The sequence below is a fragment of the Myiozetetes cayanensis genome, unplaced genomic scaffold, assembly GCF_022539395.1.
Source record: "Myiozetetes cayanensis isolate MyiCay16 unplaced genomic scaffold, myiCay2020 scf26, whole genome shotgun sequence".
NCBI classification, from domain to species: Eukaryota; Metazoa; Chordata; class Aves; order Passeriformes; family Tyrannidae; genus Myiozetetes; species Myiozetetes cayanensis.
In genome coordinates, this window is record NW_026087477.1 from 915038 (window position 1) to 935621 (window position 20584).

The 20584-nt window shown below is 49.1% G+C and overlaps 1 protein-coding gene and 1 long non-coding RNA gene across 4 annotated transcripts in view; both read right to left on the minus strand.

Moving 5' to 3' along the window:
* The window catches only part of LOC126642991 (uncharacterized), a 223037-nt gene that overhangs the window by 178322 nt on the left and 24131 nt on the right, over positions 1–20584 (minus strand). The gene's annotated exons all lie outside the window — the stretch shown is intronic.
* SLC4A11 (solute carrier family 4 member 11) overlaps positions 1–20584 on the minus strand; it is a 95039-nt gene that overhangs the window by 50819 nt on the left and 23636 nt on the right. For all 3 annotated transcript variants that reach the window (XM_050321033.1, XM_050321035.1, XM_050321034.1), the window contains exons 3-5: positions 15621–15773; positions 5783–5829; positions 707–938 (exon numbers count right to left, since the gene is read on the minus strand). In XM_050321033.1, the coding sequence (XP_050176990.1) occupies positions 707–938; positions 5783–5829; positions 15621–15773 (432 nt within the window). The remainder of the gene's footprint in view (positions 1–706; positions 939–5782; positions 5830–15620; positions 15774–20584) is intronic.

Here is a 20584-nt window from a genome sequence, read left to right on the forward strand (position 1 = left end):
CTGTGACAGTTACATTTGAGGTGCGATGTACATGTTTGTTTATTCATTCCTGTTGACTCTGAAACATCATGGGTGCCTACAGAGAAACAATGCTCAGTTAAGCTTCTTCACATCTTGGCTATGTTTTAGACTACACTACGACATTTGCTGACAGTTTAAAGGTGACACAGGAGCCAACAACCTTGGCCAGGGATGCCCCCTGGGTGAGTTTCTGGAGGAAAACAAAAGGCTTTTGTCTCCTCCAGTGGGCTGGGAGCAACACAAAGGGCTCAACCCTCCCCAGAGGCTCGTCCAGAGCAGGCAAAATTCCCCAGCCTGTGTGAATTCAGGTGGAGAATCACAAGGCAAAGGAGCCATTTCTGAAGAGACACCGGCAAGTGTCTCTTGGCTGAGGACGAGCACACCCAAAGGGTCCACCCAGACAAGACACTCTGGTGCTGTGGACTTCTCACCCCCAGAGAACACCACGACGTGTCATCTTAGTGAAACAGGGGGCAGGACTCCACCAAAACACAAACACCCTGGAGATGTGAGACCCTTCAGTCTGAGTGACGTGGAGAAAAATCAACCCACGGTGCCGCATGCAACGTGCAAGGCTGGGGGGGGGGGGACCACGCAGGGAGGGGGTCAACACACCACCAGAGTGGAGAGGATGGCAAACCACCAGCAGCCCAGCAGCAGCAGAAGGAAATCAAGGGCTCATTACCGTTCCCTTCCCGTGGGGTCCCTGAATCTGTGAATAAAGTGCTCATGATTTTTTCGAAGTTGCAGCTCGGCTCCGTGTTCTCGGGATCCTCCGCGAAGTGTCTCAGCATCTCCCGCAGAACATCGTCCAAGGACGTGGCTGTTTCGTCCAGGATGATGCTGGCTCTGGCCAGGAACCCATCCAGGTCTCGCTGGGCTCGGACTTCCTCCTCAAAATTCTTTAATTTCAGGTACTGTGTAAAGGAAAGATCAGGGATTAGAGGTCGTCCTTCACGAGCAGTTCACGTTACACAAATAAAATGAGTTTTATGCATTAATGCACTGGAGGTTTGCATTTTCAAGGTTTCTTTTAACAGAGTGCCCATAATTGAATGCCCAGCTGCATTTATACCCAGACATAAAAAGCAGATTAAAAAAAAAAAAAAGGTTTTTTTCTTTTTTTCTGCCTAGGATAAAGCACATAAGTTTGCCTAAAAGCAGAAATGCTTGAGGTAGTGTTTAAAATCCTCTGTAGGTTTAAATAATGCAAGAATTTTCAAGAAACAGGAGAAAGATATTTGGGAGAAATGGACTCCAAACTCAGCAGCATGAAAAATTACCAGTACGAATCTCAAACTGGGAACCATCTGTCCCCAGTGCTCCCAGTTAGGGAGCCTGAACTGGGAGGTGGGGAATGCCATCCAGTCCATCACCCTTTTTTTAACACTTCCTAAACTCCTGTTGTTCCCATTCCCAAGGAAGTTTTCTTCCTCTGTGCATAACATTTCACTTTGAATCAATACAAACAGAAGGAAAAGATGGCAGACAGAGGCTGAAACTGTCCCAGCTCTCTCTTCTGGTTCCTTCTGCTGTCCCAGACTTGTTGGCCTGGAGATGGGAGACACAAACACGGTGTATTCCAGAACCTCAACTCCTTTCTGTTATTTGTCAGCTGTGAAGTTGTTATTCATTAATTGAGTGATCAAATAAATGTGTCACTCCCACGGCACATCCTTGCAATTCCACACACACAGCACTGGTCAGGAAGGACTGACAGTCCTGTCCTCTCCTTCAACAGCTTGAGATTGAGCGAGGAAATGGGAACTGCACTTTTGTTATCCAGATCTTCCTTCTGATGGGAAAGCAGCCAGGCTTGAATCCACGATGCTGGGAACCAGATTGGCAAGACACATTTAAACCCTCAGTTCTCTTTAAGCTCAGCAAGAGTCGAGCTCTGAATTGCTGTCACAAATCTGACACCGAGCTGCCCCCCCCCCACAGCCAGGACCGTGGCACTTTGTCCCCCAAGGTACAGGGCCATCCCAGAGCCTGACTCATGGATCCCCTCCTTCCATGCACACTCTCCCTACCTTTTCCATTTATAGCCTAGACACAGGGAAAAAAACCCGCTGCCATCTCCCTAATTACTGTAATTATCACAGCAACTATCAAGTTGTCAGTACACATCCATCGCAATTAGCACTGTTTTACTTTGCATCAATCACTCCTTACACAGCATTTGAGAGGGAGGATTCTCTGAAGGATTTCAGCTCCCGCACCCCCCCCAGGCTCTGTAACCATCTGCTCGGAGAGGAGACGGTGACACAGCTACAATTCCACCTCAGAGGTGCAAGCAGCGAGTCTGCCTCAAATTATCACCGCAAGAGAGCTGATTAAAACACCCATCTCCACCTCTGTGACACAGGTGTTCACGGGGGCACCACAGGACCGGCAAGCACCTCCCAAAAAATTCTTGTTTCAGCCTCTCTGGGCAGAGCCCAACCCAGGAGGCAACTCCTGGGCCAAATGACCCGGTCAGGATTTCACGGTGTGGATGGAAGGGGGACCTGTGGAGGTACAAGGAAGGTTGAGGGTATCAGGAGTGAAGCTGAAGAGTGGAAGGAGAAAGCTGAGGGACAGCTGAGGGACAGGAAGAATTAATCAAAAGCATTCACGTGTGTTATCTGCCCATATCATCTCCATCAACACTGATCCTGCAGCGAGCTGTGCATGACAGCACCATCAGTAGCTTCCTGCAAGTCAAAACGATTCAGCTCCAGCTCTGCCACGGGCTTCAGGCAGTGCCTTGGGAAAGTAATTTTCCATGCCTCAGGCCTATTTGGTTTCCCTGCTCCTGGTCCTCATAGGAAATAGAGGCACTATCCCTCCTTATTATCACTCCCATAACATTAGGGAAGATATCACGGAATCACAGCATGTTTTGGATTGCAAGGGTCCTTAAAGATCATCTTGTTCCAACCCCCTGCCATGGGCAGGGATACCTTCCACTAGGTCAGGTTGGTTCAAGCCCTCTCCAACCTGGCCTTGGACACTTCCAGGGATCCAGGGGCAGCCACAGCTTCTCTGCCCAACCTGTGCCAGGGCCTCACTCCCTCAGCCAAGAACCCCTTCCTAACATCCAACCTAAACCTTCCCTCTTTCAGCTTAAAGAGAGGTTTTGCACATTAAACATCACAAGGCGAGTAGCCAGCGTGAAAGGACAGAAATCCATCACTCCCTGAGACACCCCAAAATCAAATTAGAGGAAGCAGTGGCACAGCAAAGCCTCTGCAGCAGCTCAGACAGAACTGTTGCAGTCAGGACACCCGCTGGTTTCAGGAGAGATTAATGATTGTTCCTTCACTAACATTTTTAGCCGGATAGTCAAGTCACACCAGGATATTTGATGCTGGAAACTCGATGCTGGAAACTGCTCAGCAAGAAACCCAAGCCAGCTACCCAATCTCCAGTTTAATGACATCAGGTAGCCTTGATTGCAAAGCTGCAGCGTGGCAGGAACAGAGGCTCTTGTTCCAAGAAGGGGAAGACACTGGAACAGCCTCCCTGACTTCAGGCAGGCCTCCTGGCCTAAGCTGCACACTCCAACTCATCAACAAGGGCCAGAATGCAAGAACTCTCCTGTCTGGCTGTCCTGGAGACCACCTCCACTTACAGCCACTGCCATAACCTCACAAGAAGGGATGTCCAAAAAGCACTTTCTCCTGAGCAAACACCTACTGCTGCCACTGTCCCTTGGGCCAATTCCTTCAAAAACACACCGTGATCGGTGATTAAATAGTTCAAACCATGCCAAGGAGCTTCTCCTTATTTATGCCAAGTTGTCCAGAGAGCAACTTGCCCAGATTGACCTTCCAGCACTTCTGAAGCGACCCAAGAACCACAGGAACCCACCAGAGACAGGGCCAACACACAGGGAAGCACCTCCAGATAAACCTTCTGCCCCAGCCACTTCTCTGCTGGTGATTCCCCCCTTCCCAGACACTTGGAGGCATCTCCTCCATGAGTCAGCTCTCAATTTCCTTTGCATTTGAAGCACAAAATTTCCACTCATCCTCCCTGGAGGCAAAATCTGGCAGTGGTATCTTTTCTCAAGCCCTGCTAAAGCCCTCTGGTATTTGTGGCTCAAGAGCAAGTTAAAATGCTCAAGCATGAACCACAGGCCAGAAAAAGCAGGAATCCTACAGCCCTGAGAAGGAAAAACAAAATAGAAGAGACACTTAAGTGCTGGCAGCTCCCAACTATTCCTTATCAGAGGCAGATCCTGCTTTTGGGCTTAGAACTTGCACTTTAAGTGATTAAGTTCTTAGGTTACTTTCAGTCAAGTGGATACAACTGAGAACCTTGGCACCAGTTTTAGACAAGACAAATTATTGATCAAGACATTTCTATTCCTGAGCATGGAATAGCTTAGTTTAACTTCCATGATTCTGCATCAAACAATGTTTAATGTGGGGTTTTTTTGGGTAGTGTTTTCTCTTTGGTTTCTGTTTGCTTTGGGTATTTTTAACTTGGGAGAAAGGTTTCTAAAGCTATCACACATTTTCCTCCCACTACCCAGTTCAGCCTCCTGGAGTATCTTTTCAGGATTTGAGCTGCCTTAGAGGCCTAAAGGAAAGCAGAATTACAGGGCTCTCTGGGATTCCCTAAAAAGCCCCCAAGGCTTTGGTGCACAGATTAAAACCTCCAGGGCAATCCATGATCTCAGGCACTGGAAGAGGCTGCCCAGGGCTGTGTGGAGCCACCAAGCCATGGAGGGATTCAGAAGCCAAGTGGCACCTGGGGACATGGTTTAGGTGGTGGGTTTGGCAGTGGAGTTGAACTTGGTGATTTTGAAGGGCTTTTCCAACGTAAATGATTCTGTGATTTACCAGGATCAGTGATCCAAGTTTCCATGCACACAGTCAGTTCCTCCAAGGAGCAGAGCCAAGATAACTTAAAGCACCATGAGCCTCACAAGCCTAAAGACAAAGTTTTGGGTAGTGTTAAATACAGAATCACAGAATGGTTTGGGTTGGAAGAAACTTAAAGATCTTCCAGTTCCACCCCTTGCCATGGGCAGGGACATCTCCCACCAGCCCAGGTTGCTCCAACCTGGCCTTGGACACTTCCAGGGATCCAGGGGCAGCTACAGCTTCTCTGCCCAACCTGTGCCAGGGCCTCCCCACCCTCACAGGGGAGATACCAAAATATCAACCCAATTCCTCCCTGTGCACTCCCCTAGCAGCAGGTTTGCAGTAACAGCCTCTGGGAGGGGTTTCTGCACTTTCACCTCATTGAGTTAAGAGTCTCAAGAGCAAGTGTAAACCAAGTGTAGCGCCCTAATCACCCTCCCAGCCTGCTTGTTTCCAGGTATTTCACTCCTGCTGAAGCTCCTGAAGGCAGACCTGATCAGCTGCAGCAATCAGGAAACCAAACCCCAGCCACGTCTATTGGGTGTCTCTGCTTTCAGCTCCAGAGGAGCTCAGCAGCCTGAACCTCGTCCTCTTGGATCCCTGTGCAGGCACTGCAGGAGGGAGAGTGGTAAATTAACATGTCAAGGAATTGTCTGGGACAAAAAGCAGTGGAAAGATCAGAATTAGGGTGAAATTGTTCGGAGAACAAACAGCACGTGGCTTTTCAGGTTTTAAGAGACAGAGGAATTACAGGCAAGAAGAAGTCAAGAAAGGAATTACTTATGCCTTGCTCAGGCCAGTGACAAAGAGCCCCACAGGGTGTTCCAAGATCCTTTTCTGTACTTCTGAACATGATAATGAAAAAACCTGCATCAATTTGAACACACAGCATTCCTACTACTTACCTTCCTCGATGTGTGCAGTAACACGCAGCCAGCACTTTCACTTTCAGCTGGAAAGAGGAAAAAAAAAGACAACCCAGTCAGAACAGTGTTGCTGTCACAGGTACCTGAGAGGCAGCAGGAGCTGAGCAGCAGGCTCAGGACGAGGTGAAGCATCACTCTCTTGGCAGAGGGGGATCTCGAGGGAAAAGCAGAGATTCAGTTTCTACAACATCTCCCATTTTGGAAGCGTGAACTGAGGCCAGAACTGGCATTATCTGATCAGCTGGGGATTGTGTCTCGCAGCTTTTTTTGGTTGTGTTTTTAGCCTTTTTTTTTTTTTTAAATTCAGCTTCCCTCTGTATTTTCACTCTTTCCTCCTCTCCTGCCTCCCCAAAAACCTAACTCCTAATCTTTTCAAGTAATCATTTAATCCAATGCATCGCTGTTTGATGGATTGAGGCTGAGATTGCGTGAGTCACCCTCGTTTGGAAACCCTTCTCGTCCTCGTTAGGGAGTCAACAATAACACCCAGGCACTTCCAAGGGAGGGGGCTGAGGGATCACACTCCAAGAGGAGCACATTAACGTCCTGTCAACTAACCATGCTGCCTCCATAAATCCAAGGGGAAAGAAACCACCCTTGGGAAAGAAAACTGCTCTTGACAGACTATAAATGTCACTTAATGCACAGCCAAGATCCAGGGATGGGGGAACCCGGGAAATTCCCAGTTCCAGCTTCCAAGTGCCGACACTAACATTTTCTTAGAGTATCTGTGAAGCATTTTTTTGGGGGGCATAAGCTACAAAACCAAACAAACACCAGCTGTACTTGCCACAAGCCCATTCCAAACTCTTTGCCTCCAAAGCAGCTTCTCTGCAGCATCACCACAGGCACTGCCTGTGCATGAAATGATGGAATTGTTTGTGTTGGAAGGGACCTTAAAGACCACCTCGTTCAGCTTCCACTAGGCCAGGTTGCTCCAATCCTCATCCAACCTGGCCTTGAACTCTTCCAGCTTGGCATCCTTCTTAAAAAAGTTCTCCCTCTTTACACTCTCCAAAAAATCCCTAAGACTGAGCTGCTACCAAAATTATTCACGAGACACATGAACAGTTTTAATTCAACTGAGCAGTAGAAGCAGCATGGAAAAATCCCACCGAAGACCAAAACTTTTCCAGAGGCCAAGCTGTGGAAAAGTACAGAGATATAACACAATTACAGCTCTTCAGATGGCACTTTTGCTTCCTTTCCAGATCTGGACTTCCAAATCCTGTGAGAAATGCTGCAATCCCATGTCACAGATTGACCACATTCCTTCAAGCCCAGCCCTGCTCCTCTGCAAAAAAAATAAGCTGAGGATGCAACTCCCATGAAAACACCAGAACTTCAAAAAAATCAATTATTTTTCGCACACAAAAAGCTGCTTTAACCAAAATCATCCTTGATCAAACAGAAATTCAAGTCTGATGGGGTTAAAAGGGAAACTGGGAACAGAGCTGACCACAGCAGAAAAGAGAAAGGATCGCCTTCATCTCGCCCTAAACAAAGTAAGATGGTTCAGGGGCTTTGGTTACATCACCCAAATTCTCCCCAGGTTCACTTGGAAGCTGTACACGTGACTGAAAGCATCCCTTAGTTAGACAAGTCTGCTGGTGCAACAGTCCCACTTATTACTGCTTTTTTGACTCGTCTTTTGGAAAGCACAAGCTGTTTCATCTACAAAAGTGCAATTCATTATTAAAAAGCAAGCACCCAAATAAACCAGAAACATCAAGTATTTTTCCCCAGGCTCTTACATTTGTAGTTCTCCAACGCTCACTTACTCAACTCCCAGCCTAATTACACATGCACAAGTAGGCAGGGGAGATTTGGGGGCCATAAATATTCATCGAGGAGAAAGCATGTTGTGGTTTATCTGCTTTTGCAAAGAAATCGTTCTGGGAGAGGCCAAAAAACCACCCACAACCCCGAACAACAGCAAGCACATGGTAAATTTAGGGAGATCTGCAGCCTGTCCTCGTGGAGGAATGGAAATGTTGCAGAAATTCATGTTGTCCTTTTATCAGGCAACTCCTGGTTCCTCTTATCAGCTTCAAGGTGTATTTACAAGGGCTGTAAATCAATCTTTGCTGACAGCTCTCTCAGGTGCTCAGCTGGAATGAGCACCGAGCTGCTGCCCTTATCAACACAAGCCAAAACATCTAATTACATCTGTTGGACCAGGAACTTTCCAACTTCTCAAAAAAGCTGCTCTGGGTAGGGAGGTGACGCTTTGGAAGGTCCAGAGCCTCATCCATCATTCATCCAAGCGACACTCCGCTCAGATTTAATCCGGGATGGGAGATGGATGGATATGGCCATCCCACTTCTGGGCTGGTATCTTAAACAGCCACTGGAGTGCTAAAACATGACTCAGGGGTAGCAAATCCACTGGAACACGAGAAATGGGTGTTCTTCTGCCTGGTTTATATTAAAAATCCCTTTCTTTACTGCAGGGCAACGTGGGATCAAACCCACCGTGAGGTTGCTCACGACATATCCATCAGACAGCCTGGCCAAAGCTCAAGACCAACCACCACCAGCTTTCCACCCATTTTCTCCTCCTCTGGCACCATCACTAGAGGGGGGTGAAAAGATTGCACACCCTTGACCCTTGCACCTCCCTTCATGGAGACAAAAGGGATACAGAAAACCACAGGATTCAGCCTAGAAACCACCCATCAACCACATCAGTTACGTCTCACTGACAGGAGCAGTAAGTGCATTTCACACCTGGATATCAGGATTAAACATATTTGAATAGAAACAGGAGTTCAGGGCCACACAAGATCTTCACTTCTATTTTTGTGGCCCTCCTTGCTGGACAAAACAGGCTGCAAAAGCCTATTTTAGGCAAGCGAGCCACAGGCATTGTCCTGTGTCCTCCCACACTGCTAAAGCAGAGCTGCCAGGGGTGGCCGACCTTATCTGTTGGGCTCCGCTCCAGGTCCTGCCCAGGGGAAAACCAAAAAGTCATCTCCGACATCCCCTGGCAGCCACATCAAGGCGGCGGCACATCCCGAATTTCTGGGATGCGTGCACGCAGGCACGGAGCGCTGCCCCCGGCCTCTGGGATGCCACCTTTCCCTCATACAGGTCCCCAGTGCTGCCCTTAAACACCTGAGAAGACCCCAAAGCCTCTGGAGCGAAGCCACCACTGGAAGCCTTGCAGCATCCCAGGACAACATTTTCCTTTGAGCTAAAAGGAGTGGAAATTGGAAAGCAGGAACCTTTTTGGTTGTGCACATTCCTTTAGATCTACATAAGCTCCCCAGTGCATTTGCATGTTTTTTATATATATATATATGCATAGTAAAATAAATGAGAGCAGAATACTATATTAGAATTCCATAATTTTCTCCAAAAAATATCAAGGATCTGGTGTAGGTAAAAGTATTTAAAGTTGGGGGGGGTATAATTAAAGAAAAGTTACTATTTTATCTTTGTTTTTATCAGGGGTCTGTGCAACTCTAAGCCTCGACCACTCGTGTTGAACCCCACTGTGAGCAGCAAAAACTGTTCTGCTTTTAGAATCTGCCTTAAAAATATAGAAATAAAACCACATCAGCACACAGCACGACAGGAGTTTGTGAGGAGCAGAGGAGATACCTCTAACTCATCGCTGGCAATGAAGGATTGCACAAGCAGGATCTCAAAGGGATTCTTTGCTTTGCTGTCCTGTCACGGCCATGCCAAGTCTGGGCTAATCCCCATCAGATTTGAGTCATTTTGGTTAAATATTGTTAGATAAATAATTGTGCCTTAATTACCTCACATTCCCACGACAGGGTGATGGGCTGAGCTGCAGCAGAAAGCCTGAAGTCAGTGGGTTCATCCCTCAAAGCAACACCCAGGTTAAAGGCAGGTGGGAATAAAGAACCAGCTGCAAGATTGTGGAGCAGCAAAAACACCCGGGCAGGTGAAGGAGCAGCCCCTCACACTTCCCTGTGGAGGAATTGGAAAGAGAGAGGACTCCAGGGAATGACCAGGGCTCTTGTATTGAACCAGGGGAAGAAGAGGGCAAGCACTGATCTCTCCTTTGTGGGGACCAGTGAGAGAACCTGAGGGAATGGCCTGAAGTTGTGCCAGGAGAGGTTTAGGGTGCATCTCAGGAGAAGGTTCTTCCCCCAGAGGGTGGTTGGCACTGCCCAGGCTCCCCAGGGCAGTGGGCACAGCCCCAAGGCTGCCAGAGCTCCAGGAGAGTCAGGATGATCCTCTCAGGCACATGGTGTGACTCTTGGGAATGGTCCTGTGCAGGGCTAAAGGTGGGACTGGATGGTCCTTATGGGTCCCTTCCAACTCTGCATACTCTGGGATTCTGAGAAGGAAAGGTTGCCAAGGCACAGCACCACCTGGGGCACCTACACACTACAAAAGCCAACTATTTTATGGAAAAACCCACCTGCAGTGGATTTTATCGCTAAATTCAGAGGGGGAAAGGTGCATTTTCCACGCCGACTGGAAAGCCAGAGCACTCCACATCCCATGGAAAGCTGCTCCAAGCAGCAAGGTGGAGCGTGGGCAAGAGAAAACGCTGCCTCCGTGCAGCACCACCCGCGCTCCCCAACCCCCCCCAACACACACACACCTCCCGTCGGCTTCCTAAAGCAGCGCTTTGAAAACACCCTCCTCAGGAAACTCGCGGGGAGGCCGTCCCCTCCCCCCCGCCACACACACACAATCGGTGTATCCACTTTCCATTAGGCTATAGGAAGCTTCGGGAGCCCAACATCCCAGTCTGACATCAAACTGCTAAAACAGGAGTTATCAGATGGAACGCGTGGGTCAGCATTGTGCCTCGGGACATAAAAAGGACCTTGGTATTAATGTGAGGAAATGTGACTATTGTGTGCAGAGTGATACCCATTCAGGCCCAGACCACTTGTCTCGGGACGCTACTCTCCCTGGAATATCCTCGGCGCCAGCATCCAGCTTTTCTGCTCGTCCCCTTAAAGAAGAAGGCAAAAAAAAAAAAAAACAAAAAACCAAGAAAAGGAGTCATCTGGGCAGGGGCTGGGTCAGGGCTTGGATGCCGTGTTTTTTTGGGAGCAGCAGCGCCGGGCGTGCACGTGTGTGCCTTTGGAGCAGATTACAGGAAACTGGTGATTCTCTGTATCTAGGGATGATCAATTGTCCAGAGGGTGGAACAGGCTTTAATTTCTCCTGAAGCATGAGTGGTGTTCCGTTCCTTCCCCTCCCCCTGCTCCTCACACACACCCACCCTGACAAAGCCACATCCTGCTTCCCAGTTGGTTTTTCCCTGCCTTATTCCCCCAAAAAACTGCTCAGGGCACCTCTAAACCCACCAGTCCAAGGAACAGCTGTAAGTGGGAAAAGTTAAGCAGCTGCAGGTCCACAAATCCTAGATCAACTCTGCTTGAGTTGAGGGGGGGGGGAAATCCTGTGCAAACCCCTCTGCTGCAATCTGGGGGAGGAGAAGATGAATTGTTTCAGAGCCCCAAACTGCAAAAAAACAAAGTGTCACTGGTTGATTGAAGGGAGCTGCCAAGGAGGCAAGAGCACTGTGACTGAAGGCAAGGATGTGTCCCCACACACCTCCCAGGCTCACTTGCATCACCTGTCCACGAATTTAAGGCTCAGCCTAAACCAAACTGCTGTATTTACTTGGAGAGATTCCATTCCCAGCGTGCTGCAGATAAAGCAGCGAGTGGTTGAATCCCCCAGTTTCTGTTATCTCAACAAGGGATGTAGGTGTGGAGACCTGCAGCCAGGCTCCCAAGGGATTTATGGGAAAAAATATATATAAAACACACCAAAAAAACCCCAAAATGCCCTCTGGGTGTGATTCTGACTAAGACTGAAGGGTTACTGCACTTAGAGCTGGGTGAGAGAATAGGAGATGCATGACCAGACAGCAAACCAAGGAGCTGTGCAGTAAGCAGGGATTGTAGCCCATGGATCTGGAGAGGGAAGAGGTTCCTCCCCACTGCACACTGATGCTCTTCATCCTCTCTGGAACAAATTACCAAGGAACAAAGCACCAAGTTTTCCACCTGCAGCCCAGGAAAGGTAACAGCCCTGCTCCTGTTGTGTTCAGCCTGGAGAAGAGAAGGCTCCAGGGAGACCCTGGATTCCCTTTCAGTGCCTAAGGGGCTCCAGAAGAGCTGGAGAGGGACTGGGGACAAGGGGTGGAGGGACAGGACAAGTAGGGAAGCCTTCAAATCAAAAGAGGATTAATACAGATTAGGTCTGAGGAACTTCATCTACAGTGAGGGCGGTGAGGTCCTGGCACAGGTTGCCCAGAGAAGCTGTGGCTGTCCCATCCCTGCAAGTGTTCAGGGACAGGTTGGATGGGGCTTGGAGCAACCTGGGCTAGTGGAAGCCATTCCTGCTCGTTGCCAAGGGGTTGGACTACATGTCCTTTAAAGGCCCCTTCCCATCCAAACCATCCTGTGATTTTACTTGCACATATTTACCGTGACTTCAGAACAAGTCTAAAACCCATCCTGATCTTCCTCCAAAAAATGCAGATCCCCAGGTCCAAAAGCCTCTGACCTCAAATAAAGCCCCTTTAACCTTCACGTTAGACCCGCTAGCATTTGCTGAAAACAAACCCTAAGGTGCAAGGATGAAAAGCACAACAGATTAAAAATAAATAAATAAAAAACGCCTTTCATCAGGTACCACAAGGAAGCACTAAAACACCCAGGAGAAAGGACCCAAAAGTCACTACTGGGCAGCATTTTAATGCTTTGACATCTGCACTGCTTTGGGCTCAATATTCCATGCAAGGGCAGTCAATATGAATTCGAAGTGAGACAGACCATACCTTCAACCCCAGATTTCTTCAGGCCATCCTGTTTCAAACACATCCTTGTGCACAGCCCAGCATTTCATGCCCGTGGTTGATTATTGGATTGAACATTGGCCGTGCCATGTTTTGTTGGCTCAAAGCTTAACCCACACAGGGATGTTTTTAAAACAGAATTATAGAGAAGTGCATCCAATTATGCTCATGCAGAGCTGCACATCCATCACACAGAGACCAACAGGATGATGCAGAGCTGTCACTGCATCTGTAATCCCAGCACCTGGACCCCTGGGGTCCAGTTCATCCCCATGATGGGAATTTTGGATGTTTTAGCCATAAACAAAGGTGGGCAGCAACCTCACAGCAGCTCACCCAAAAACATCTCCAGCAGGAGAGAATCTGGACACCATGTTCAGCCAAGAGACCAATCTGTGAAGACCAGAACATGTTCTGAGGCTCACAGACACAACCAGCAGGGCTGTTTATCTTGTTTCAAGTCACCTCAGAGGTTTCTCCTGCTGGAAATTAGGCAAGTGTATTTTATCATCGTTTGGGTTGGAAGGGACCTTAAAGATCATCCAGTTCCAAGTCCCTGCCACAGGCAAGGACACCTTCCACTAGCCCAGGTTGCTCCAACCTGGCCTTGGACACTTCCAGAGATCCAGGGGCAGCCACAACTTCTCGGCCCAACCTGTGCCAGGGCCTCCCCACCCTCACAAGGAAGGATTCCTTCCTAATATCTCACATTTTTATGCAGCAAGTGCACCTGACACCAGGGAGCAACTTGAGCCAGGCAGTCCTGGAGAACCCTCTAAGTGCAAGCTGGTCCTTGGTCAGTCCCTCTTGAGCCCAGCCAGGAGAGCATATCCAAGCCCTCTGGCACAAGGAATCATTTCAGCCCAGCAAAGGTTCCACCCAGCCTGGTTGACAGTAAGATGAGGATGCAAAGATGTCATTCCCATACTTGGTTCTGCTCTGAGTTCTCAGAGCACCAGAGGATCTTGTGGGATTCTGGTGCACTGGGCTCCCTTGGGGTTGGAAATGAGATGTTTGGGGCATCTGACATTGCCTAGAGAGAACTGCTGCCTTTTTTTTTTTCCCCATCATCTTGTCTTGCTGGAGACAACTCCTGCAAGTGCTCAGCTCCACAGTTTTGTACCAGGAAATCAAAGCTTGAGCACAAAAAAAACCCCTCAACAAACACATAAAAAAACCAACGACTCCACACCAAAACCAAACAGAACCACAACAACCCCCAAACACCAAAACCAAACAGAACCCGGAAAACAAACAACAAAAAAAATACAAGAAAACCCAAACCAAACAGAACTCCCCCCAAAACCAAACAAATTCCCAAAAAACCACCACAAAACTTCCAAAGAGTGGTAGCAATGAAAGGCAATTTCTGAAGAGTTCCCTTTGCAGAGTGGCCCAGGGAACAGTTCACTCCTGGACATCCTTTGGCCACAGCATAATTAAACCTCATTTTGGGATTGGGGTATTTTTTTTTTTTCTGATAGCCCAGATGACTCCAACACCTGGAATCTGAGCAATCCTATGCCTGATAAACTTGAATTTTGGCTACCTTGATGTTGTCATGGGGAAAAAAAAAAGATCTCCCTTCACACCTGCCCTTACTTAAAGCCTGGACTTTTTTTTTCCTGACTGAAGCTCATTTTTAAAACCTCCATCCTTGAATCTGAAATGTGACCCAGCACATCAGAAGTCCAGCTTTCCTTAAAAATTCTGAGTATCTCAGCTTAAAAAAAAAAAAAAAAAAAAAGGATATAACTAATACCACCATCACAAACATCACTGCTTCAGGGAAATAAGGAAGCCTTTTTTGTTCTGTTTTGAATTGAAGGGAAAACACTTATAAAAAGCCCAGGAGGACACACAAGGAAAGGGAACTTCAGATGCAGAAGAATCCCCAGCAGTTGCATTCCTCATCCCCAAACAATGCACCCCACGGCATTAAGCCCAGACTTGTCATAGCAGAGCACAGTTGCCTTAAATCTTTCAATTAAGATGGCATTTGTAAAATTGCAGGCTTGGAAATTGCTAGATATTATTCCTAAATTAAAGTCATTGCTCAGAGCCAGAAAGCAGACTTTGATTATCTTGAACAGGGGTCCAAGGCCATAAATGTTTTGCATCACCATTCCCCAGTAATTGCTCCCTGCAGATCAATTGGGATTTGCATGTAATCTAAAAATAACTTTGAACAAACTTAAAGGACTCTCTGATGCTGTGACACCAGGGATAATCCAGAGCCTGTGCATTTAATCCCCAAAATAGTCAGTGCCCACACAGCAAGGCTCCAGGATGCCTCCAGCTCCTGGGACAAAACCCAGGCTTGCTGCCACGTCCAAGAGCTGCTTTTCCTCAGCGTGTCCCATGAAAACCAGCTTTGCCAGCCCTCATCCTGCCCCACTCAGCACATGCAGTACCCAGGACATTAAAACAATGTCCCAGAGGCAGAAATTCAAGGCCTGGTTGGACGGGGCCCGGAGCAACCTGGTCTAGTGGAAAGCGTCCCTGCCCACACGCAGATCCCACTAAAGTGCATCTGGGTGGAATGTGGCCCTCGGGCCCTCACCTGGAGCAGGCACAGCCTGTGTTCACAAACAGAGCACACACACAACCCCGCTTCCCAACACTGTGGGCACCCCTGCGGGCTGTGAGGGCCTGACGCCCATCAAGGGTGTCCAACAGGCTGATTTTCTCCTCAGTTTTACTCTCTGCCTCCAGCCAGGATCATCGACCCCAAAGAGGCACTCGTGTCCAACCCAAGAAGTCCCTCTACACTCTTTTATTTTACCACAAGGACAGTAAAACACTGGAGCAGTTGCCCAGAAAAGCTCATCCCTGGAAACCTTCAAGGCCTTGGCTGGACAGGGCTTGGAGCAACCTGGCCTGGCGGAAGCACTGCCCGCAAGATGACCTTTCAGTTCCCTCACAACCCAAAGCACCGCAATTCCATGAAATCTCACTGCCAACCGCACCCCACAGCCCCACTGTGTCTTTTGGAAGGCGGGTGCCACTCACCGGTGGCCCGGGGAGCCCCCTCGAGGTTGACGTTGACGAAGAAGCGGATGCTGTCGGCGGAGACGATGGTGGAGTTGACGGTGTCGTAGAGCTCCTCGCTGGCCGTCTCCTCCTTCGCCTCGGGGCCATCGTCGGTGTGGCACTTGAGGTACCCTGAGGGAGAGACAGAGAAGTGACGGGGGGGTTTCAGGGTGTCCTGGGAGTGCAGGGTGTCCTGGGAGCTCAGGGTGTCCTGGTGCCCCGGGGTGGGGGAAGAGCCGTCGGCCATGGCTGGGAGGCCTCTGGAGCCTCTGAGGGGCTTCGCTGCCGCCCGCGAGCCGTGAGGGCCGGGGGGGAAGAAAAGGACTCCTGCGTGTTTTGGGTGCCCTGCTCACCGCCTGGCACCAAACCCAGCGACAGCACCGTGCTCCTCTCAGGTAAAAAAATAAAAAGAGAAATACAGGGTGAAAGCTGACTGGAAACCATAAAAACGCCGAGCCCGCGGCCCACCCCGAACCCAGCGCCTTCAGCGGCCACCTTGTGAGGGCAGCGCCCTTCGCTGACAATCCGGCAACTTGAAACTACAGGTGGAAAAATTCAAAAAAAAAAAAAGTTTCTAAGGAGACACCTGATACAGAGAGAGACCCACAGGTCCCCACGGGACAGATGAGCAGGTCACTGGGGGTGGCAGCACCCAGAAAGAGAGACAAGTTTCTTAATTACAGCAGACAACTCCTTAGCCTTTGGCAAGGCTTTAATTAAGAGTTTAACCCGGCCCCATCCAAGAGGAAGCTGGTCCCTGCAACATCTCATTACCAAGCAGCTGGAGAACTCTTGTAGCACACTCATGTATCATGTTTAATTAGGAGAATTAGGGACATTATAGAATGTCGATTTTTACGTTACCAGGATTATTCAGCAGCCTCTCCTCGTCTTCTGACAAGTCTTTTATGCCTAATTTGAAGCAGGAGGGATATATTTCATTAGCTGGCTTTAGGCACTACAGTGAAATGAAAAGCGGGAGCTTTGAGGCGGAGGCTTGAATGGAAACTAAAATATTGATGGCTTTTAAAGCCTCACATAAGCAAACGTAGAGGCGGCAGCTGAAAGCAGCACATGCTGTCTCTGAGGGATCCACCACAAAACACAAACCAGGGGAGCGAGGCCACAAACAGGAACTCAGTGACACAGGACAGGGGCTGCAGCGCTTCCTGCCACGAGCTGATGGAGCTCAGAGGGTGCAAGGGGCTTCAAAAGCCTTCAGGTGACTTCCAAACTGCTTATCCAAGGCACGGGAAACCTGCTAAACTCCCTCAGGTTAATCCCTCTCTCCTTCACCTGCCTGCTTGACAGGAATAAATGTGTTCTGGCTCTTTCAGAACTGCTCTGAGGGCTTCAGAAAGCATCCGAGGTGCTGCTGTTCCCATCCAGCAAAGGCACACTCAGGATTGCACATTCCACCCTCGGCTGCTGGTGAAGCTCAGGCTGTTTGGAACCCTGCACGATGGAAACTTGTCCAAGGACAGAAAGGGAGGTGAGGAGAGTACAGGGAACACCTGAACCCAACATTCCAAGTTCCACAGCACTGTGGGCACCATCAGGAATGAAATACCTGCTAGGAGATAGGGCAGGGTTGAGGGGGCAGCCTGTGTCCTGAAGGGATGGACAACAGCCAGACAGGCTGACTGCTGGCACCAGGAGCACTTACACAGTCCTGTGCAAGCATCTCAATCCTAAATTAAGTGCCAAACTTGGAGTTTGGTTCCTCCAAAATGCAGGATGGACACCATAACCTCTCCTCAACGCAGAGCACCCACCACAGCTGACATTCCTCCCCGTGCCAGGAGAGCACAGATGGCTCTGCAGAGACACAACCAGCCTGGGGGAGGCTCAAATCCACGATCCTGGCTTTTCCACCTCACCCAGACCCAGGACTGCAGCCTCAGGGAAGTGGTCACAACAGGTTCTTCTCCATCCTTCCCAGCTGGTGGGTCAGATGGGAGGCACATGAGGGCAAGATGGTCTGAGCACCAATCCCAGAGAATGTGGGTGAGTTTTCCTCACTGTCCTAACACAGTCAGAGACACAGATGGGTAAACAGGGAAAAACCAAGCAGGACAAACTATTTATTCCCTCCTGAGCCCACTGAAACTGGTCTGATAAGAACGTGGCAGCAGCGGCTCCTGAAAACAGAGAGGGTTGGAGACAGGAGAAGCAGCCCAGGAGCTGGAAGAAGGGCAAGGGTGGAGTAGGATCAGAGGGTTGGGCAGAGGTCAGCGAGGACTCTGGCAAGGGAAGCATCCTCTGTTCCTCCCTCTTTAGGGGAGGAAAGAGCAGAACAAAAGGCAGCCGAGCCCCGTGTCCCCTGGGCAAGGGACGGACAAAACACTCGCCTTGCAAATAATCCCAAACCTGGGCTGGACAGGAACTGCCCCCCCCGGGCAGGTGTCTGCTTTGTCACTGAACCACCTCAGGGCTTCAAACCCCACTCCTGTTCGGGATCCTTCAGACTGCTGTTCCCCACCCCCATTCCACGATGCTCCCCGAGTGCCACCCCCGCTGCTGGAAGGGCAGAGGACGCCACAAAGTGACAGCTCCTCCTTTGGAAGCCCGACGGGTGTTCTGCAGAAGTTCCGAGCAGGATCTGACGGGGGTGGTGCGCGGTTTGTGTAAATACCAGTCACGTTTCCATATGGAGACACAGTCCCGGTAACATTTCACAGCCTGTGCTGCGAGCAGTTGCGTCAGTGAGGCAGGGGGCAGAGTTAGACACCTTTTCATTGCCATCAGACAGGCTGGAGAGGAGTTTAAGATCTCCATCACTGCAGATTGCTGCCTTCATTTGCTTCAAGTGCCGTGAGCTACATAACAGGGCAACTCAGAGCCCTGGGCACAGAAAGTGATACTTCAGCCCAAAAATATGGTCTAAAAGCACTGGAGAAAAGAGGTTTGGCTGAGGAGGAGGCCAGAGCTGAGAAGTGAGTTAAGGCTGGCTGAGATCAGGGCAGCCCTCCTGCACCACCAAGAACATGTGGTCAGGACAATCCCGACCCTGCAGGGCCCATCTCATGGCAAAGAGGAATGGAAAAGCATGGAAAGAGCATGAGACCTAAAGCTGCAAGCACCATCCTTCAGGACTGCAGGAACAAGCCCCACTCTGCAGCCAAAGGCAGATGATACCTTTAAGTCTTCCTTTACCTCAGCCCATCCTGTGCAGCATGAAAATAAGCCATCCCCCCATCTTATGGAGGTGCTGGGAAGAAAAAGAATAAATACGATTCCTCCAGCCATTCCCCTCCAAAGCATCACCCCTTCCCCTCTAACTCATGCCTGGCCCTGCTCTAATATCCCAATACCCATCCAAGACCAGGCTCTGAGCAGCCTGGTCCAGTGGAAGGTGTCCCTGCCTGCAGAAGGTTGAAAATAAATCATCTTTCAAGTCCCAAGCCCAAATCATTTTGTGATCCTATGATTCCATCCACAGCCTCCTCAAATCCACTTCCTCTCCGGGGTCCTGCTGCCATCAGCCCTCTCCCAGCTCTGACAAGGTGCCTGCCCTGCAGCTATTTCGCTGCTGAGCTGGGTTTTAAGAGCCCAGCAGCGACTGGAGCTGCAGCAGAGGTGGCATTACCCCTCCCACAGCAGCTCTAGTGGCACCTGGCAGCTGCAACCTGGGGTAATGAAAAGCAGCAGAGCGGGAGTCTGCAGGAAGCTCAGCTTCAGCCACATCAGATAACGTTCCCTAGACAAACTTAATTGCTCCGTAGGAGCAGAAGATTTCTCTTCCCCCCCCCAAAAATCTTAATCAGGCTCAATTTGCTGGGAGAAAAGCAGCAATATCACTAAAAACATCATCTCAAACCCCAGGTGAAGAGACTTATTCTTGCACACCCTCTCACTGCGTGTCAGAGTTGACAAGGTCCATGGTGGTGTTTTAAGCGACATCCACAGGCAGGAGCCACGGACTCAAAGCAGTTTTTCTGCAAACACCTGATTTTTTACCCTCAGCTTCCAAGGCAGTGCCTCTTCCAAGTCTGGAAAAAACCCTTCTCTCATTTACAGCACCTGCTCTCACAGCAGTGCCCATTCCCTCGGCCGAAAATCCAAGCCCCATCTTCTGGAATCATGGAATAGCATCTCCTCTTCTTCACAAGTGGCAGCTGCCCCCTCCCAAGAAAGTCTCTTCAAAAAGCCAGGAAGCTTAAAAGCTGCATTAAAAGAGGGGTTTTGAGCTGTGATTGGCAATCCAACGCTCTCAGCTCTCGGTCGTGTTAAAAGCCATTTCAGATTTCTCAAGTGAGGTTTTAGGCAGAGAAGGCAGCAAATTGTTTTGGAAGAACTATTTTTTTGCATCCATTTTCTCAGAAGAATTTACAGGGCTAGTACAGAAGGACAATAAAAATCCATAACAACAGTAATATATAACTTTTCAAGGTAAAGGAACATCAACAGGGACATGGGCATTAATCTAAAATCCAGCCTGGCTCTTTGAGCATCCCCAGTGCTCAGCTGTAATATGTTAAACTCAAGAGAGATTTAAGCCCTGTATCAACCTCAAAACTAGTCATGATAGTGGCATTAAAAGCTCAAAAAAAAAAAAAAAGTCTAGTTTTTCCATTCAAGGATTTTCAACCTGCTCTGGCCAACAACAGGCACTAATTCTCAAGCAAGGCATGAAGTTTTAATCAAGCTGAGCTCAAGTGAACAGCCTGAGCTTTAAGCCATCAGAGGGGGGAGAGGGGTTTGCTTTGTTCCCTGAGTGCTGCAGGTTCCCAGATTTGAATATTCAAATCCCCAATTCTGGGGTGCAAAGAGAAACTCAATTAATGGGGGAGCCTCAACCTCCATTCTGACCTTTACACTCGGCACAGAAACACAGATTCCTGTTGCCTCCATGGGTTAGGTAGCCTTAGAGTTACTTAATATTGGCTGGGATAAAGCAATTGAAGGATTCAGGAGAGATCTGGAAGAACTTAAGTGTTATC